Source organism: Saccopteryx leptura, chromosome 8 (genome assembly GCF_036850995.1).
Source record: "Saccopteryx leptura isolate mSacLep1 chromosome 8, mSacLep1_pri_phased_curated, whole genome shotgun sequence".
Classification (NCBI taxonomy): Eukaryota; Metazoa; Chordata; class Mammalia; order Chiroptera; family Emballonuridae; genus Saccopteryx; species Saccopteryx leptura.
The window spans coordinates 40,450,095-40,468,427 of NC_089510.1; the positions used below are offsets into that span (position 1 = coordinate 40,450,095).

An 18,333-nucleotide genomic window follows, 5' to 3' on the forward strand; every position below is an offset into this window, starting at 1 on the left:
ACTTCTCCTTTAACAAACCTTAGTATGAAACTAAATTATATTTTAAACTATTTGTGAATGAATGTTAAGTCTTCTATTCTTTTTAAAGGAAATTATCCTCTATTCTCAATGTTTAATTCTCTCTGTGCTAATTACGCATTAACTACTTATGTGTTAAATTGTTGTATAGACTTAGATGCTTCAGACAATTTATAGTGATGAAACGGTTTTAATATTACTCAGGTGATATAGCCCTGCAACAATGGGAGAAAGGAAGTGTCTGGAAATCTCAGGATCAAGCTTCTTTGTCCTTCCACTACTAGATTCCACAGAATAAGCTTTGCACCCAGTTCTAAAACCACCACGGGTATGCACGCAAACGCCCTGTCTCAAGAAGCCTGAGCTCTGCTCATGGTGGAGGTCTCTCGGAGTGAGCTGGTTATGTGGGCCCTTTCCCAACCAGCTTCAACTGCCACAACCTCAGCTTTACCAAAACGAAGTGCTTAGGCATAAATCCCAATGTTTTCACTTATCAATGTTGGCCCAAAACAACTTCCCGACCCATGGTGGCAAAACAACATCTATATTTAGTCAGTATATTTTAAAGTTTTGATCAGTACAGCACTAAGCACCCTACAGAGAAGCATCTGGTTAATTCACACCTGCTGAGATTAACCCATAGTATGTGCTCTTTCTCTTAAAGAAAACAATCCCACAAAATTGTTTTTGCTATGTATTTAAACTGGAGCTAAAATGGCTCTTCTCTATGAGTCTAAAGCCAGTAGTGTTTAAGGAGTAGATTTCCCCAAGCCTGATTTAAACAAAACAGAAGGGGCGAGCTGCTGCAGGCTGGTCCATCTCCCTCGGGCGGCCCCCTCTCTGCCCTCACCTTCCATTCCACCTTCAGGATGGCCCTTCCCACCTCCTCCACTGCTCGTCCTCTCCTTTCCACTGCCCTCTCCCTCCTAACAAGGTCCTTTTCTCTTTGATTGGCCCATGAAGCCAAGGACCCCACCTGCTCCGGGAGCCTGGCCCAGTCTCCCTCAATGCCCATGGGGACCTGGGGCCCTTGAGCCCGCCCGTGTGTCCTGGCGCTGCCCTGCCTGACCATGGCTGCTCTTCTCCAGTCCCTCCCTGTGCGCGCTATTCAGATGGTTCCACAGGGCTGTGGTACCCAGCTAACCCCGGGCGCCACGGCTCACCTGCCTGCCACACAGGCGACAAGTGGCGTATTGGTTGGGGTGGTGCCCGGCACGAACAAAGGCCAGGTGGAAATACTGCCGAGCCTCAGAGAACTGGGTCCCTTGTTGGGCACTGGGGTGGGCATGGCACTAACACTTCTGTCTCGTGGGCCGCCTCCTCCTCCTTTATCTGTAAGTCCCCTTTTGCCTTCATCCTGATTCTCTCTTCTTCCTCTTTTCTTCACCTCATACGGTCTCCTCTTCTACAGCTTTTCTTGAGCTAAAAGTCTTAGTTGAACCACATGAAGGCTAGCTATGTATTTGGAAAAGAACTGTGATAATAATGCTCGGAGATTCACAATAATGATCAAAGACTGGCCATGCCTGGGTAGTGTGATGTTTCTCCTTTCTGCTTCTCTGGAGAGTCGGGGTGAGTCAGAGCTGAGCAAAATGGCCTCCGAGGCTCCCTGTAAATTCCCTCTGTGCCTGGATAATACATGCTGACCCTGCCTTGGCCAGACCAGAAAGTACAAAAATAAAATAAAAATTGTGCAACAGTTAACAAGCTCTTCAGGGAACTCTGTTCTCTACCTTGGATTTTCTTCCGGCTGCTTCCACTGTCTCAGTGCTCCTGGGTGCCTTTCAAATGCTTTTGGAAGCAGGAGGAGCAGCCCCAGAGGGCAGGCTGTTCAGGACGCCCAGGGCTGGGGCCTAGCCAGGTTTCTCTCGGTGTCGGTAGCAGCAAGCACGGACAGGCGCCAACGTGAGACTCGTGCTTCCTAAGAACTGGTGCAACAGGCAGAGGCTGCAAAGCCTGCGAGGGCCCGGGTAATAAAGTTCCAAATGAGAGGCCAGTTTTTCTTTAGAAAAATACTCTGAGGCTAGAATTCTAAGAAATTTAAATGGCAGGCTTATCTGTTCTCAGCAGGAGGAGCTGGCGTGCATGGAGGAGAAACAGGTCGAACATACCTCCCCAGGCTCGCGTCACCTCCTGGTCCTCAGCAAGCGGCTCAGCACAATCTCTCTTCCCCAGCGCCAGCACCTGCAAAGCCAATAGCGGATAAGACCTTCCTGACAGCAGCTTATTCCAGATGTTTGGCTTATTTACCCCATTTTAAAGATGAAAAACAAATACATGGAATATTATATTACATTTAAAGAGCAGCCTGACCTGTGACTCCTTACTTGGATCATTTGTTAAGTGAATGAGAACCTTATTCAGCAAGTTTTGCAACCCCAAAGGGTTGGGAAACACCCACCAACCACAAGTGGGTACTTATAGGTAAGGGAGGCTCTGGTCTTGTCTCTGAGGGCTCCCATGTAGGGTGACTGCTCTGTACACTTTGAAGAGTTATGAGCAGACTCCTGCCCCAGAGGAGATTACCTCCACTTCCTGTTCCCTCCTACTTTCAGAGGAGCCTTGTTCCCAAGTAGGTGTGTTCTTTTTTTTTTTTTTTTTTTTTTTTTTTTTGTATTTTTCTGAAGCCGGAAACGGGGAGAGACAGTCAGACAGACTCCCGCATGCGCCCGACCGGGATCCACCCGGCACGCCCACCAGGGGCGACGCTCTGCTCTGCCCACCAGGGGGCGATGCTCTGCCCCTCCGGGACGTCGCTCTGTTGTGACCAGAGCCACTCTAGTGCCTGGGGCAGAGGACAAGGAGCCATCCCCAGTGCCCGGGCCATCTTTGCTCCAATGGAGCCTCGGCTACGGGAGGGGAAGAGAGAGACAGAGAGGAAGGAGGGGGGGGGATGGAGAAGCAAATGGGCGCTTCTCCTGTGTGCCCTGGCTGGGAATCAAACTCTGCATGCCAGGCCAACGCTCTACCACTGAGCCAACCGGCCAGGGCCAGTAGGTGTGTCCTTGACTGTAAGTTTTTCTGCATCATAGACACAGAAAATATTTTCTCCACCTTCTCCCTAGCACGAAAAAGATGTACCTGGCATAGGTTATGTTGTAAAAGAGCAAAGCTAGTACCTACATGTGTTAGTTCTGTTTCCAGATAATTAGATCATCTGGGTTTCAAGCAAAGATTTAAGAGGAAAAGGGTGAATATGGGCAGAGAGACCACATGCCTCAAGGGCATCTGTGGTTTCAAATATTTTGTCCAGTTGTCAGACCAAGAATCTCAATTTTGTTTAGAGGCTATAGATGTTGTAAATAGAATAAATAAAAAGCCAAAGAGCCTGACCAGGTGGTGGCGCAGTGGATAGAGCGTCAGACTGGGATACGGAGGATCCAGGTTTGAGACCCTGAGGTCGCCAGCTTGAGTGCGGGCTCATCTGGTTTGAGAAGAGCTCACCAGCTTGGACCCAAGGTTGCTGGCTTGAGCAAGGAGTTACTTGGTCTGCAAAGGCCCACGGTCAAGGCACATATGAGAAAGCAATCAATGAACAACTAAGGTGTTGTTGCGAAAAACTGATGATTGATGCTTCTTATCGCTCTCTGTCCCTGTCTGTCTGTCCCTATCTGTCCCTCTCTCTGACTCTCTCTCGTCTCTGTAAAAAAAAAAGCCAAAGAACATGCAGGAAAGGGAAGATTAAGTAAACCCCCAAATTCAAAGAAACATGGCAAATTGAGAAACAGATTTGGTGTTACTTTTTATTATATTATGTAAATAGAGACAGAAAAGCTGAAAGGCTACTGGCTTCTACTCTCAGTTGGAGTAAAATAAAGGGATAATCACAGCTTAAAAAAAATATATAATTTTCATACATATAAATAAGTGAATATATGATATAAATTTAAGGAAAAAAACCTGCCAAGAAGAAACAGGATCACTTTAAAAATGGTATCCTTGGGAGAAACAATCTTGAGTTATAGGATAAATGACAGAAATGGCAGAGTAAAGACCATGTAGAGACTGCAAATAAAATTCAAATGAAGGAAAAGGGGTGGGGGTGGGGAGGAAAGATTCCAAATGGGAATGAAGAGCTGGTGAAGTCATAGGGAAACTTTTTTTTTTTTAAAGTTTTCCCTTTTTAGACTAAAGAACTAACTGTTTTAAAAATAATTTCTTGCAAGACCCTTTGGAAAAAGTTCTGTCCAATTTGTGGAAACTAAATACGGTTAACTGACAAAAGCATTTCATCTGTGGAAATAGGGAACAATCAGTCTTACATACAGATTTGGATCCATTTTTCCTGACTCCTCAGTCTCAGGGCTCCAACCATCACTGGCTTCCCTCTGCTTCTAGGACAGTATTCCCAGCTCATACCTGGCCTATCCATTCCATTCATCCATCTTTGTGAATTCTCCATCACTTTCCAACAGGGACCACCTATAGAGTTCAGGCTCATCTCTTCCCTGTCTGCAAAATGCAACTCTGTTCTCTAAGTTATTTTCAGATTTCACTCTTCTCTGAACTCCTATAAAATTGTCCAAATACTTTTTGGCACTTACACTACAACTCTTTGTGCTATTATTCACTTATTCCAGGTGGACTTAGAATAATATGTTGAAAAAAATAATGATTTGGCTTCTCTCAGAGGCAACAGGCACATAATGAATGAGTGAATGATTTTACTTTAGAGCAGAGGAACACATTTTTGTGTGTGCTTGTATATCTGTGCACATGACTTTTGTGCAGGTTTACTTACTTTTTTAGTTTTTTTTAAATTTGCTTATTGATTTTAGAGAGAGAGGAAAGGAGAGATAGAGATGAGAGAGAGAGAGAGAGAGAGAGAGAGAGAGAGACATCAATCTGTTTCTGTACATGCCATGATTGGCGATCGAACCGTCAATCTTAATCTTTGTGTATCAGGATGATGCTTCAACCAAGCAAGCTAACTAGCCAGGACTTTTTTTTTTAACTCATTTGGGCCAAGTTGAAATTTCCAAATAAAAACAACTCTGCTTGCTTAGAAAAACCATATATGCTTGATGCTTCCTGAGAAGTTAGACTTCAACTTGAACTAGTGTAATCTACTTTTTTTTTTTAATTTTTGAGAGACTAGGAAAAGTTTCAGAACAAGAACCAAATTCCTAAACAAAATCTTAGGACAGTCTGGAGATGCCATAAAATATTTGAAATCTTAATCATTCCATAAAATCAGGATTCAGAGAATCCCTAAGATTTAAATCTTTTAAACATTTTTGTTAAGTTGACAAGAGCTTTTTAGCAGTGAGACAGTACCTTTGTAAAAATAATAGAACCCCCACTCCTTACCGATATTACTATATCATCATCTTTGGGTGAGTTAACTGAGCATGGAGGAGATGAATCATAAGGGTGTTGATATGATAACACTTCATTTCCTATAATTCTCACATCTCTTCATGGACCAACCAGAGATAATCATCCATCTTTGACATTGTGTTGGATTGAATAAACTGAATTATTTTTGTTTCACTTAATAAAAATATTTTTTAGGGGTCCTGACTTTACTTTTGATTTTCTAGGACAGAAAGTGAATAATTCCAGAAACTGGCATTCTTGTCACTGCATGTGTCCCTACTGTTTGCTACAAGAGATAGCTTCCTCTGAAAGTGTCATTATTTTCTTGAGATTTTTGTAGTGACATACTGAGGGATGTTCCGTTGCACCTCAGTAAGATATCACCAGAGAAACGTAACTGAGTATGCTTAAATTTGGTTTCTCAGCTTTATAGGTCCAGGCTCTGGGGCTAACTAGTCTGTGGGGAAATTGACACACCAAGCATCATATACAGTGAACTGTTCCTTATTAGTTAGCTAGCATATTCATCAATTGGCAAATATTTAAGAACTAAGAACAAGTGCTGGTAATATATAAACTACACATATCTCTTGATGAGAAAACAAGTAATTAGAAATAGAATTATAATTTTGCTGTATCTCAGATAAAGTAATGGGGCTTCAATAAGTCTTATTGGATAGTTTCATCAAGCTATTGAAGAAACTACCATCTCAAAAGAACACAGTGCTGAAAGTAAAACATAACTAACCCTACCTCTAAACTTTTTAGTTTTGTAACATAAACTATCTGTTCTTCTATTTCTCTCTTATTTAAATATAATGTGTTTACCAGGAAAATTTTGGACTATAACTGAAATAGTATAGTTTCCAATTGCGCCATCAAATACATTCTACTCCCTTTAGCCAGTCTGTGATCCTATGCCTTGATTTCCTCATCTGTCAAGTGTATCTTATCTACCTAATAGTATTAAGATGGTAAAATAAAAAACAAATTCGGGCCTGACCAGGCAGTGGCGCAGCAGATAGAATGTCAGACTGGAATGCTGAGGACCCTAGTTCGAGACCCCGTGGTCATCAGCTTGAGCACAGGTTCATCTGGTTTGAGCAAAGCTCACCAGCTTGAGCCCAAGGTCACTGGCTTGAGCAAGAGGTCACTCAGCCTGCTGTAGCCCCTAGGTCAAGGTACATATGAGAAAGCAATCAATGAACAACTAAGGTTCCGCAACGGAGAATTGATGCTTCTCATCTCTCTCCCTTCCTGTATGTCTCTCTCAGTCTCTGTCATGAACAAACAAACAAACAAACAAATAAATAAATAAATAAATAAATAAAACTCTCTACAAATAATAAGTGAGATATTTATATTAAGAGGTTTCTGTGGTTGTTACTATAAATAGTACTTTACATTATCTGGGGAATAGTAACAATCAAAGTATAGCACTTAGTCTAAAAGAATAGTCTTCTCTGGCCTCTGCCTGTTATAGCTTCTTCCCTCTATCCTTTTATTTCCATTTCTACTATTTTATCTGCCTCTGTAGAATTGTAATTTTCCTTTTTCAAAACCAAGAATTCAGATTTGCAACATTAGCAATGTCCTGGATTCCAGCCATTAATTTAGAACATCTTTATAAAGAGAAAGTCTATTTATAGTGTAATTTTTCACACAACCTCTTAAATGTAAACACTGTATCGTTAAAAGTAGAGAGCATGTCTCCTGCCAATTGGCCTCTTGTGAGGGTTAGTGGAGGTGTAAGAAACATTCCTTTCTTCAGAATTTGCAAGTAAATCTTCCTGTGTCCTGTCTTTACCCCCAGAGAACATTTACCTGCTCACTGAAGAATGTATTTCCTACAGCAAATCTCACATGGTTTATAGACAGAAGCTTTCCTCAAAGTGAAAGAGAAGGTAAGAAAATCATTCAGTGGAAATAGTTTTGGCAAAGAAAGAAAACAAAGAACAATAGATATTGAGAAATCGCAGTCGCCTAAATTCATCTTGGCTTTTAAGAACAATTCTCATTCCAAGAAAAACATCATCTTGCCAACTGGATGCCACTTTCTCATCTGGCGGTGATATTCCCTAGAATGTAAGAAACACAGTTGACTTCATCAACTTCATACAAACACTAATGTTTTATTTCACTGTTAGTAAAAGCAGGTCTCTTATGTGAGGGCAAAAAAGTTTACTTCGAACACAAATTATTAATAATCTCACTTAGTTCAATTAACTTAGTAACACTGCATTCATTAAGTCAATAAACAAATGATTTCGACATTTCCTTGTAGGGACCTGGGAGGAGAGGGAGTTGGGGGGACTGGAGGAAGTGCACATAAAGAACTTGGCTATGTGACAAGGAACATGGTCACGAGGAGGATTAAAAGTTAATTAAAACACACACTGAAACAAACTCAGGTGAGACTGCTCAAAGCCATATTTTTTATAGGTGACAAACAAGACAGCCTTTGCCAGAACAATCCCAGGTATCCTTGCCTGGGAAAACAGCTTTTCTCCTTTTTCCTGAGTCATTTTTCCTCAAAGCGCAATGTATTTTCAGCAGCAACTGAATCATGTAGCTCTTATTGCATTATTATTTTTAATTGATACAATTAAAAGTTTATATTGATGAATGATTGTGTTAATCTGATTCATACTTTTTAAGACTACTATTGGTTCTGTTATCAGTTCACCTTAAAAACAAATCACCCACAATAATGACGGGATGCAATCCTGGTGGTATTTGTTAAATGTCATTATAAATAGATATGTTCTTCTCTTAAATAAACCCTGATTTGATGTGCCCATTATGTTACCGAACCAAAGGAGTTATTTTGGTAACATGCATCAAAGCTGGATAAGATACAAACAGGAGTTTTCAGCAAAAAAAAGTAAAGGTTTATTTAAGGAACTGGCATCATGCTTAAAGGCACAGGTGAGCCAGTACTCTAAACTGTGGCTCTCCAATGGCCGCTAGATGATAGATTATATAGGGGAAAATCATTAGTCATGGTAGCTAAGGGCATTGGGGTCATGGAGCTAGAGCAGGGAGTAGTAAGTAGATCATTGCATTAGGTCCTGATGTCAGCCATGGTGTTGTCCTGTCTGATTTCATAAGGATGTGGTTAGTAGGGTTGTTCGCTTTCATGGGGCTAGGGCTGAAACGTAACTGAGGTTAAGTTGTTATCCTTAATTTGGCAGAAATTCTGTTCTAGTGGTTGACAGACCTGAGGCTTTGTTCTTAAGACAGTTTGATGCTGACCAGAATGTAACATCCTAAGGCAGTGGTTCTTAAACATTTTGAAGTCGGGGCACATTTAAAATTCTACAAATAATTGTAGGCACACTATGTACAAATTTCTGAGAAATATGTTATAATAAGTCAAATATTAAAGAAAAAATATAAAGTCCAAGCATGCTTTTATGGTAATTAAATGAAATAAATATGACAAAATTAAATTTATTCTGACATTAAAAAAACATTTTTATGTTACATTTTTTGAGTTATGCTTTTTAGAATTTGTAAAAAAGAGGGCTTAAAATAAAAAAAAACAACAAAAAGGTTATCTTTTTATATATATATATAGATACATTCTTAGTAAGATTTAGTTAAATTTGGCAGGTCCTGGTGCAAATGTGTTAAGTTTTTTCATTCTTGTGTTTATGAGAAACATGAGCCTGATATGTCCTTGCGATTTCTTCAATGTTTGGGCATATATTTGAAAGGCAAACTCTCATTTCCTTGTCAATACATTGAAGAATTCCTCGCTTTATATTCTTAATTGTGTTGAGTGCAGAAAACCCCCACCATATATATCATCTTAACTTTACACCAAACAAAGGCTAGAAGAAACTTGCCTCCAGTCTTTCCAGGGAACATGGGGGGTAAACAATCCAGCATCACAGCTTAACAGCCTTTTGCAACCTAATCAGGCAAGTGAGGTGAGGGGTTGGGCAGACTGTCAGCTTACAGCCAATTTCCCACACCTCTGTCCCCCAAAAATCTAAACTCCAAAAACCCTGTTGGTTTTTTGGCCCCCAACAGGCACATATTTCTCTGGAATACTGTAGGGCGCACCTGGAAATCTAGGGAGCACCAGTGCACCCTGGTGCACACTTTGAGAACCACTGTCCTAAGGGTTTAATGATTAAAAGAATGGATGTGCAGCATGTGCAAAAGTAGAAGGATCTGGTTGAAAAAAGGTGAGTGACTGGACAAGGATAGCTTGAATAAGGAGAGAACTACATTAAAGAAATGAAGTTCCTATACAATTACCCTGCCACCCATAAAGCCAGATAGTGTGGTCAGAATTCTGCCAATATTTAGTTATGAGTTTGGCAAGTAATAAGTTCAGAACTAGCATTTAGAACCTTCAATGTAAAGAAACTATGAGAGTTCAGAAAGTTATGGCTGATGATGACAGATGTCTGTGCATTAAATTCCTGCTGCAGTGTATGCTAGTTGAAGGTTGTACTAACAGGCAGTTAAATAGGGTTCTAGTTCTAAAAAGGACTGACAGGACCCAAAATGATAACGGATGTAAATCTAGAGCTTATTGCAGGGAAAAGATACAATACAGCAACACCATTACAGTAAAGATATACATTATATATCTTTATCATTATATATCTATATATATATATATATAGATATAGATATTTACAGCAAGGGTGCAGTGAAGTCATGCATGGGCTCCTTTGTCCTCTCTCTGTAAGGGGGACCTGTGGAAGGAGGAGCCACTAACGCGGCACAGAACACTTCAGAAGTGGGGAACCCAACATGGCGTCTCAGCTGAGGGCATTTTATATTTTCCTTCCTGGTCACTTGGGCAGATGCTTGCTGTATGTACAGACTCCACGGCAGAGCCCTACCAGGTTTTCACCCAGGTCAGATTCTAGTCATCAGTCTTGCCCCCAAATCCTCTGAACCCTGGTCACAAACAAAGCAACATTCTTAATCAATCTATTTCACACCTTGACCATGGATCAATGCCCTGCAGCAGTTTGAGCCAAAACAGTTCTGGTTAATTTCAGGCCTGCTGGTGAAAACCCTCACTGCCCAAAAGCTGCAGTTTGACCCCATGAGACTCTCCATTACCATAAACTAAACCATCGCCTGCCATGCCTTGGCATCACTGTGTGGCTCATACAGGAAATGATAGTGACTGACCTTGTTTTTATTTGTCTTGTAGAAATACATGTTACTAATGAAGAGAGAAAAGACAAAAGTGGATTTCTCAATGTGAAGTCTGTTTTTACAAGAGTGTATGGCAATAAACCAGCCCAATCAAACAACCTGACCATCTGGTGTATGGCTCTGTCTCCACTGCCAGGAAATAAAGTGTGGAATATCTCATCTGAAAAGATCACTTTTTCCTTGGGTGAGTTTTCTGTTTAATAAGATCAACAAGGTGGCCAAGACTGCCCTAAGTTCAGAACATTACTAATTGGAACAAATATAATACTCATTTCCCTGACATTTTAATATCAGAAAACTCTTGCTACACAGCTCAAAATTATTAAAATTTCAAAGTAGCAAACATTTTTTGACAAATGGAATGCTACTTAAAAATTGCTTCAAATACAAAGTAATCGACTCCTGGGTTGACCAGGCGGTGGCGCAGTGGATAGAGCATCGAACTGGGACGTGGAGGACCCAGGTTCGAAACCCCGAGGTTACTGGCTTGAGCCCAGGTTCATCTGGTTTGAGCAAGGCTCACTGGCTTGTGCCCAAGGTCACTGGCCAGAGCAAGGGATCACTCATTCTGCTGTAGCCCCTGGTCAAGGCACATATGAGAAAGCAATCAGTAAGAAACTAAGGTGCTGCAACAAAAAATTGATGCTTCTCATCTCTCTCCCTCCTGTTTGTTTGTCCCTATCTGTCCTTCTCTCTGTCTCTGTCACACACACAAACAAAAGTAGCTGACTCCTATTTTAAAGAATTTTGTGTGAATACAGCAAAATTATTTTTCAAATTTTATTAATCATAACTCTTAACCCACATTTTTGTTACTCTACCACACAATGAAAATTAACACTAATATATTGATGATCAAGAGAGATCATCATTTAGTAATATTTAAAATCCTAAAATTCCTACTGAATCATTAAAAACATTCAATTATATATAGTATAATGGGTAGGCCATGAAGGAGATATAAATACTTTAAGAATAGGAACTATATCTTCATGGTGTTAGTACATCTGGTTTGAAGCACAGAATCTGGCACATAGGAAATTTTTATGACTTGAAAGTTGATATGTAGGATCATTCTATTTATTAAAACACTTGATTAACCAGGTCAAATAATGGAGATTTTACTACATAAAGTACGTGAACAAATGTTTCAACAAACACTGTGACAACTGATTGCTTATAAAAAAATAGAAATCTGTAATGACAACTGTCAGAAAGGCAAATATAAAAAAAAAAGTAAATCTATAAAACTTAAACTGATCTGCAAGTCATTAATAAACTCTGCAGGACTATTGACATCTCTTACCAACTTCTTATTTTCATCGATATTGTAGTCTATAACATACTAATAAAAACCAGAATAATTTATAAGTTTCCTTTTGTTTCAAGGTCACAGTCTGTGTCTTCAGTCCTTCCCAGACCTGTCACAATTGCAAGGTGATTGGTTCCTGATCCTTGAATGGAGAAAGATATATGGATGGCTCAGTGCAATCCATTCCCCCCTATCCAGAAACAAGTGCCAATATGATACTGAAATAGTAGCATCATTCCTGTAATTCTCTCTTCTCTCTCTCTCTCTCTCTCACACACACACACACATGTACAAACTCAGACACACACACACACACACAAACACACACCACACACACACACACACACACACACACACATACACATTATCCCTGAATTTAGAGTTAATTATTCAGATATGGTCATGAGTTTACAATGAAACATCCATATTCAGCTTTGCCTAACTTTTTCAAAAATAAATATACCTTCTTTCCTGAAGGCTAGGTATAATTAATGCTGCAGTCTTGGAACAGTAGAGAAAACTGGTTCTCACATAGGTTTGCCAGTAGTTTTGGCAAAATTAAATAACATGAGCTAGAGACCAAACAACCTCAAATTCCAAAGAGAACCTTATTTCCATCATGGAAAGACCTATGTTTTAAACACCAATATATTGTTATGTTAAATCTGTGCTTATATTTTTGTTTAAAGATTTTTTTTTTCAGTGAGAGGAGTGGAGGCAGAGACAGACTCTTGCATGTGCCCCAACCAGGATCCACCCAGCAAACCCACTAGGGGATAATGCTCTGCCCATCTGAGGCATTGCTTTATTGCCCAGCAACCAAACTCTTAGCACCTGAGGTGGAGCCCATGGACCTATCCTCAGTGCCCAGGGCCAACTTGCTCCAATCGAACCATAGCTACAGGATAGAAAGAGAAAATAAGAGAAGTGAGAGGGGCATAGTACAGAAGCAGATGGGCACTTCTCCTGTGTACAGGAATCAAACCCGGGACATCCACATGCCAGGCCAACACTCTATCACTGAGCCAACAGGCCAGGGTCTAAAGACTATTTTTTAAGGCATTGTTAGATTCACAGGAAAATTAAAGGTACAGAGATTTCCCGTATACCCCTCCCCCCACAAACACACATGCATATTCTCCCTCATTAGCAACATCACAGAGTTTACAATTGAAAAACCTCCATTGATGCATCATAATTATCCAAAGTCCATAGCTTACCTTAGGGTTCATTCCTGGTGTTGTATAGTTGATGGATTTGGACAAATATATAATGACATGTACGCATTATAGTATCATACAGAATTGTTTCCCTGCCCTAAAAACCCTCTGTGGTCCATCTATTCATCTCTTTCCTAACACACCCAACCCTTGACAACTATCTCAATAGATTTGCCTTTTTGAAACCTTATATTGGAATCATACAATATATAGCCTTTTTGGATTGGCTTCTTTCATTTATTAATGTATATTTAGGGTTCCTGTATGTCTTTTCATGGCATGAAAGCTCAATTTTTGTTTTTAGCACAATAATATTCCATTATGTATATGTACACATTCACCTATTGAAAGACATCTTGTTTGCTTCCAAGTTTTGGCAATTATGCACAAAGCTGCTATAAACATTCATGTGCATATTTTTGTGTGTGCATGGGTTTTAGACCAGTTAGTACATACCAAAGAGCACAATGTCTGGATTTTATGGTCAGAGTATGCTTAGTTTTCTAAGAAACCACAAAACTGTCTTTCAAAGTAGTTATATCATGTTTCATTTCCACCAGCAATAAATAAGATTTTCTATTGTTCTACATCCTCATTTGCATTTGGAATTAGTGTTCTGAACTTTGGACATTCTGATAGATACGTAGAAATATCTCATTGATGTTTTTTTTTTTTGTTTTTTTTCTGAAGCTGGAAACAGGAAGAGACAGTCAGACAGACTCCCGCGTGCGCCCGACCGGGATCCACCCGGCACGCCCACCAGGGGGCGATGCTCTGCCCCTCCGGGGCGTCGCTCTGCTGCAACCAGACCAGAGCCACTCTAGTGCCTGGGGCAGAGGCCAAGGAGCCATCCCCAGCGCCCGGGCCATCTTTGCTCCAATGGAGCCTCACTGCGGGAGGGGAAGAGAGAGACAGAGAGGAAGGAGGGGGGGGGGGTGGGCGCTTCTCCTATGTGCCCTGGCCGGAAATCAAACCCGGGTCCCCCGCACGCCAGGCCGACGCTCTACCGCTGAGCCAACCAGCCAGGGCCTCTCATTGATGTTTTAATTTGCATTTATCTTGTGACATGTGATGTGAAGCATCTATTCAAATGCTTATTTCACATCTGGTATGACCTTTGGTGCATGTGGTATCAAAGTTTTTGGCCCATTTTTTAATCAGATAGTTTTCTTATTGTTGAGTTTTAAGACTTCACTGTATGTTCTAGATAACAATCTTTTATCAGATGTGTCTTTTGCAAATATTTTCTTCCCAATCTTTGGCTTGTCTTCTCATTTTCTTGAACGTTTTTTAGTTTTAAGATTAGAAAATAGGCCCTGGCTGGTTTGCTTAGTGGACAGAGTGTTGGTCCAGCATATGGATGTCCCTGGTTTTATTCCCAGGCAGAGCACACAGAGAAGTGACCATTGTCTTTTCTACCTCTCCTCTACTGACCGTCTCCCTTTTTTCCTCCCACAGCCAGGGGCTCAATTGGTTCAAGCATGGCTCCAGGTGCTGAGGATAGCTCAGTTAGTTCAAGTGTCAGCCTCAGGGGCTAAAAAATAGCTCAATTGTAAGCATTGGCTCCAGAGGGGATTGCTGAGTGGATCCTGGTTAGGGCACTTGTAGGAGTCTGTCTCACTATCTCCCCTCCTCTCATTTAAAAAAATATATTAGAAAATAATGAATACTTTTAGGGTAATAAGGAAGATACTCAAAGCATATTATAATTCCAGTATTACAGGACAGCACTGGGTCTAAGTATAATTTTAGGGTCTGAGCGGATGGTTACTTTTAAATTTTTATAATAAGCTTTTATCATTTATGATAAAATATGAAAGATAATAAATCTTAGTGTATCCAATTTCACAAAAATTTAGCTTACCTTCTGGCCACAATTTGACATAGATCTTTGCAGATGATTTAGAAGATGCAAATGAGACTCCGTTCTGTACAGTGATGTCAGGACGGTGTCATATTTCTCTATTTGTTCCAGTTCTTGAACACTTTCCAGTGTGCCTCCTGTGCCGGTGGCAGCACCACTGGATGCTGTATGGACACTGGATGCTGTATGGACACTGGATGCTGTATGAACACTGATGACTTGTCCAAGGGCCATTGCCTTATCAAGCTATTATTGTTGGTAGATATTAAAATGAAAACACAGAAGAAAAATCTGCTGTCTCTGATGCTAAAGCAGAGAAATTCTGGGACTATTACAGAGCAGAAATGAGATTCAGTGAGAGAAGAGTAATTGTTCCTGCCTTTTGTTTCCAGAGAAGAGTAACGATGTTGGAAGACTGCACGATAACAGCCCTCTGAGGGCTCCCTTCCCCCACCTAACCCTGGTCTCCCAAGAAGTTCAAATGCTCAGTGATTCTTACTCTAGAAAACTCAGAAAGGGGAAGGGTCAGGGTGGCGGGTGATTGGTAGCTCATCAAGCAGTTATTTGAGTTGCAGGGCCTGCAGATTCCTGTGATTCAATAGTAAATTTTTTTGAAAGCTCTTTTCCAAAAATATCATATCCTGCTGGCCTACCCTATCAAAATGTCTAAAGTTGTCATAATGCACAGTCAATTTGGGAGAATATACAAGGTGTGTTTTGCTTTGTTGAGGTGGAAGGAATGTTTTGTTTTGCTTTAATTTAAAAGTTGAGTGTGAGTACCCATTGGTGGAGGAGGGTAATATCTTGGCTATCAGATCAGCCTTGACTGAGAAAAGGAATTATGAGTTAATAAGTTGTGTGAGTATGTGTGTGTGAGTGTGCATGTGTTTCTTGGGATGTGGAGAGAGAATTAAAGAGCAGTATGTCAATAATGGAAGGAGAGAACCATTGGATATTGGAGTGGGATGTGCCAGACAAGTACTTCTTGTTATGTCCCTCATACCCGTGACTAATCCTGGGAATCCTGCGAGCATTAATGAAGGACTGAATAGAAATGCAAATCACCGAAGGATCTTGTTAAAATGCAGATTCTGATTTAGTAAGACAAGGAAGGGTGAGGGGAAACCTGAGATTGTGTATTTCTATTAAGTTCCTAAACAAGCCATGGACCACATTTTGAGAAGCAAAGAATTAGCACTCCCTGGAATTCATTTCTACAGGGAGCAGCTACGTGCTGATCCAGCTCTGAGGAAGCCCTAAAACTGACCCAGCTGCCCTAAGGGCAGACACATGGTTACTGCTACCCACTACTGATCCTGAAGGCTCGGACTGGCTTGCTACAGAGTGGACACACTCAGGAACAAGTGAGTTGCTTCAGATCAGCAGCAGCTCAGCCAACTGACAACATGTAGGAAATGCAATGGTCTGAAAACTGGCTGATGTACATTTGTTAAATTTTGCATTTGTATTTTGGAAAATAACTTTCCCCTATTAGGTTTAAGCCGCTCCTTTTTTACTCCCTGAATTTTGTTTTGACCAAGGAAGAGTTTCCGTTTCAGTCTGAAACCAGAAGGATATATTTTTTTTTACCTCAGTTTTCATGTTGAAAGCTCTGCATCACTTTTGTCAGAGGGCAAAGAGTGCCTGGGAGACGGTTAGGTGGGGAAGGGAGCCCTCCGAGGACTGGTAACTTGTAACCTTCCAACATCATTACTTTTCTCTGGGAACAAAAGGCAGTGAATACTGCTCTTCTCTCACTAAATCTCTTTTCTGCTTTGTAATATTCCTAATTTCTCTGCTTTAGAACACAGAGACAACAGGTGTTTTTTATGTAGACAACATATAATCAAATAGGCAAGACTGTGTTTCAATAAAACATAGGCAATGAGTGGGATTTAAACTGTGGACCATACTTTGTCAACTTCTGTTCTAAACAATCTACAGGAAAAAACACCTAAACATCATTTTCCCAGGTCCGTGCTTCAACTGATTAAGGTTATTACTTTAGAAGATGATGTTTATGATACACCAGTAGACAGCAATGTACTTTAAGCTGATCTTCTTTCTTCCAATGTTAAGAAGGAAATTATAGGCATTCAGTCATAATCCACTTGCATAAAATACAAAAATGAAAAGTGAGGAACAAAACTATTACTTCTCTTGAGGGACATACTTGATGAGTAATAAGGCCTTTACTAGGGTAAACTCAAAACACATCATAAAGATCCCTGGGTTTCTTTAAGTTAGAGGAAGTGTATCTCAAAGGTTTGGGGTGGAAAAGTTTTAGAAACAGCATGCATAAAGATCAAGAAGTTACATCCTGGCCCTGGCAGGGGCTCAGTGGATAGAGCATTGGCCTGGCATATGGACGTCCCAGGTTTGATTCCCAGTCAAAGCACACAAGAGAAGCAACCATTTGTTTTTATTCCTCCATCCCCCTTTTCTTCCTCTTCCCCTCTCACATTGGTTGGAGGGTTCAGGTGTCGATTGCTTCGAGCATTGGCCCCAGGGCAGTGAGGGTAGTTTGGTTAAAGGGCATCAGCCTCAGGCACTAAAAATAGCTTGGCACTCAAGCATTGGCCCCAGACAGGGTTGCCAAAGGTAAATCCTGGTTGGAGGGCACATGTGGGAGTCTGCCTCACTATCTCCCATCCTCTCAAAAAAAAAGTTACATCCTTCTGCCTTGCCTATTAAAAAGACCTTAATAATGATTTGTTAAATGAATAAAAAAGGTTTTTGGAGGTACTAAGTCAATATTTTATTTTTCTATTACAATACTTTTATTCATTATAAATCTCTGCTTCATTCTTTCAGGCTCAGTGAACCCTGCAACAGATCCTACAATCAATGTTACAGAAGCTACCCTTGACACCCAACCTTCTCCGGCCAACAGTATATCTTCTACAAGTAAGAATGTTTGCCCAGTGTTTTCATTTCCATGAGCTATTAATCCTTTAAAGAAGCATATTGGTAAAAGAAGTGCTTTTAAATTTGCATCATCCATTGCCCTTTCTAATCTGACATTTTAGATAAAAATATTAAGTATTATTCTCATGATTTCCAAAAGTTAGCACAATTTCCAAAGCCTTTCACTTGAAGCCCTAGCAAAATCAGAGTAAATAAATATTCACTGAGATATTAAATTTTGTATTTATTATTAATAGGTTAATAAATTGACAGTCCTCCTCCATAGCTGTGTTCTAGGTGGGGTGTTTAAGAAATTAATTATAGGCCCTGGCCAGATAACTCGGTTGGTTAAAGCTTTGTCCCAATGTGCTGAGGTTGCAAATTTTATCCCGGGTCAGGGCACATAGAAGAATCAACCAATGACAGTATGAATAAATGAAACAACAAATCAATGTTTCTCTTTCTCCCTTCCTTTCTTTCTGAAAATCAATAAATTTAAAAAA

The 18,333-nt window shown here is 40.4% G+C and overlaps 2 protein-coding genes across 3 annotated transcripts in view; one reads left to right on the forward strand and one right to left on the reverse strand.

The window, feature by feature from the left end:
• The window catches only part of CD96 (CD96 molecule), an 81,124-nt gene that overhangs the window by 31,938 nt on the left and 30,853 nt on the right, over nucleotides 1-18,333 (forward strand). For both annotated transcript variants that reach the window (XM_066347652.1, XM_066347653.1), the window contains exons 6-8: nucleotides 7,151-7,241; nucleotides 10,523-10,711; nucleotides 17,738-17,830. In XM_066347652.1, coding sequence (XP_066203749.1) covers nucleotides 7,151-7,241; nucleotides 10,523-10,711; nucleotides 17,738-17,830 — 373 coding nt within the window. The remainder of the gene's footprint in view (nucleotides 1-7,150; nucleotides 7,242-10,522; nucleotides 10,712-17,737; nucleotides 17,831-18,333) is intronic.
• Nucleotides 796-1,410, reverse strand: ZBED2 (zinc finger BED-type containing 2). The gene is given in 5 exon segments (XM_066348011.1): nucleotides 796-853; nucleotides 855-1,057; nucleotides 1,059-1,288; nucleotides 1,291-1,320; nucleotides 1,323-1,410. Coding segments are annotated over 5 exon segments (609 nt in total).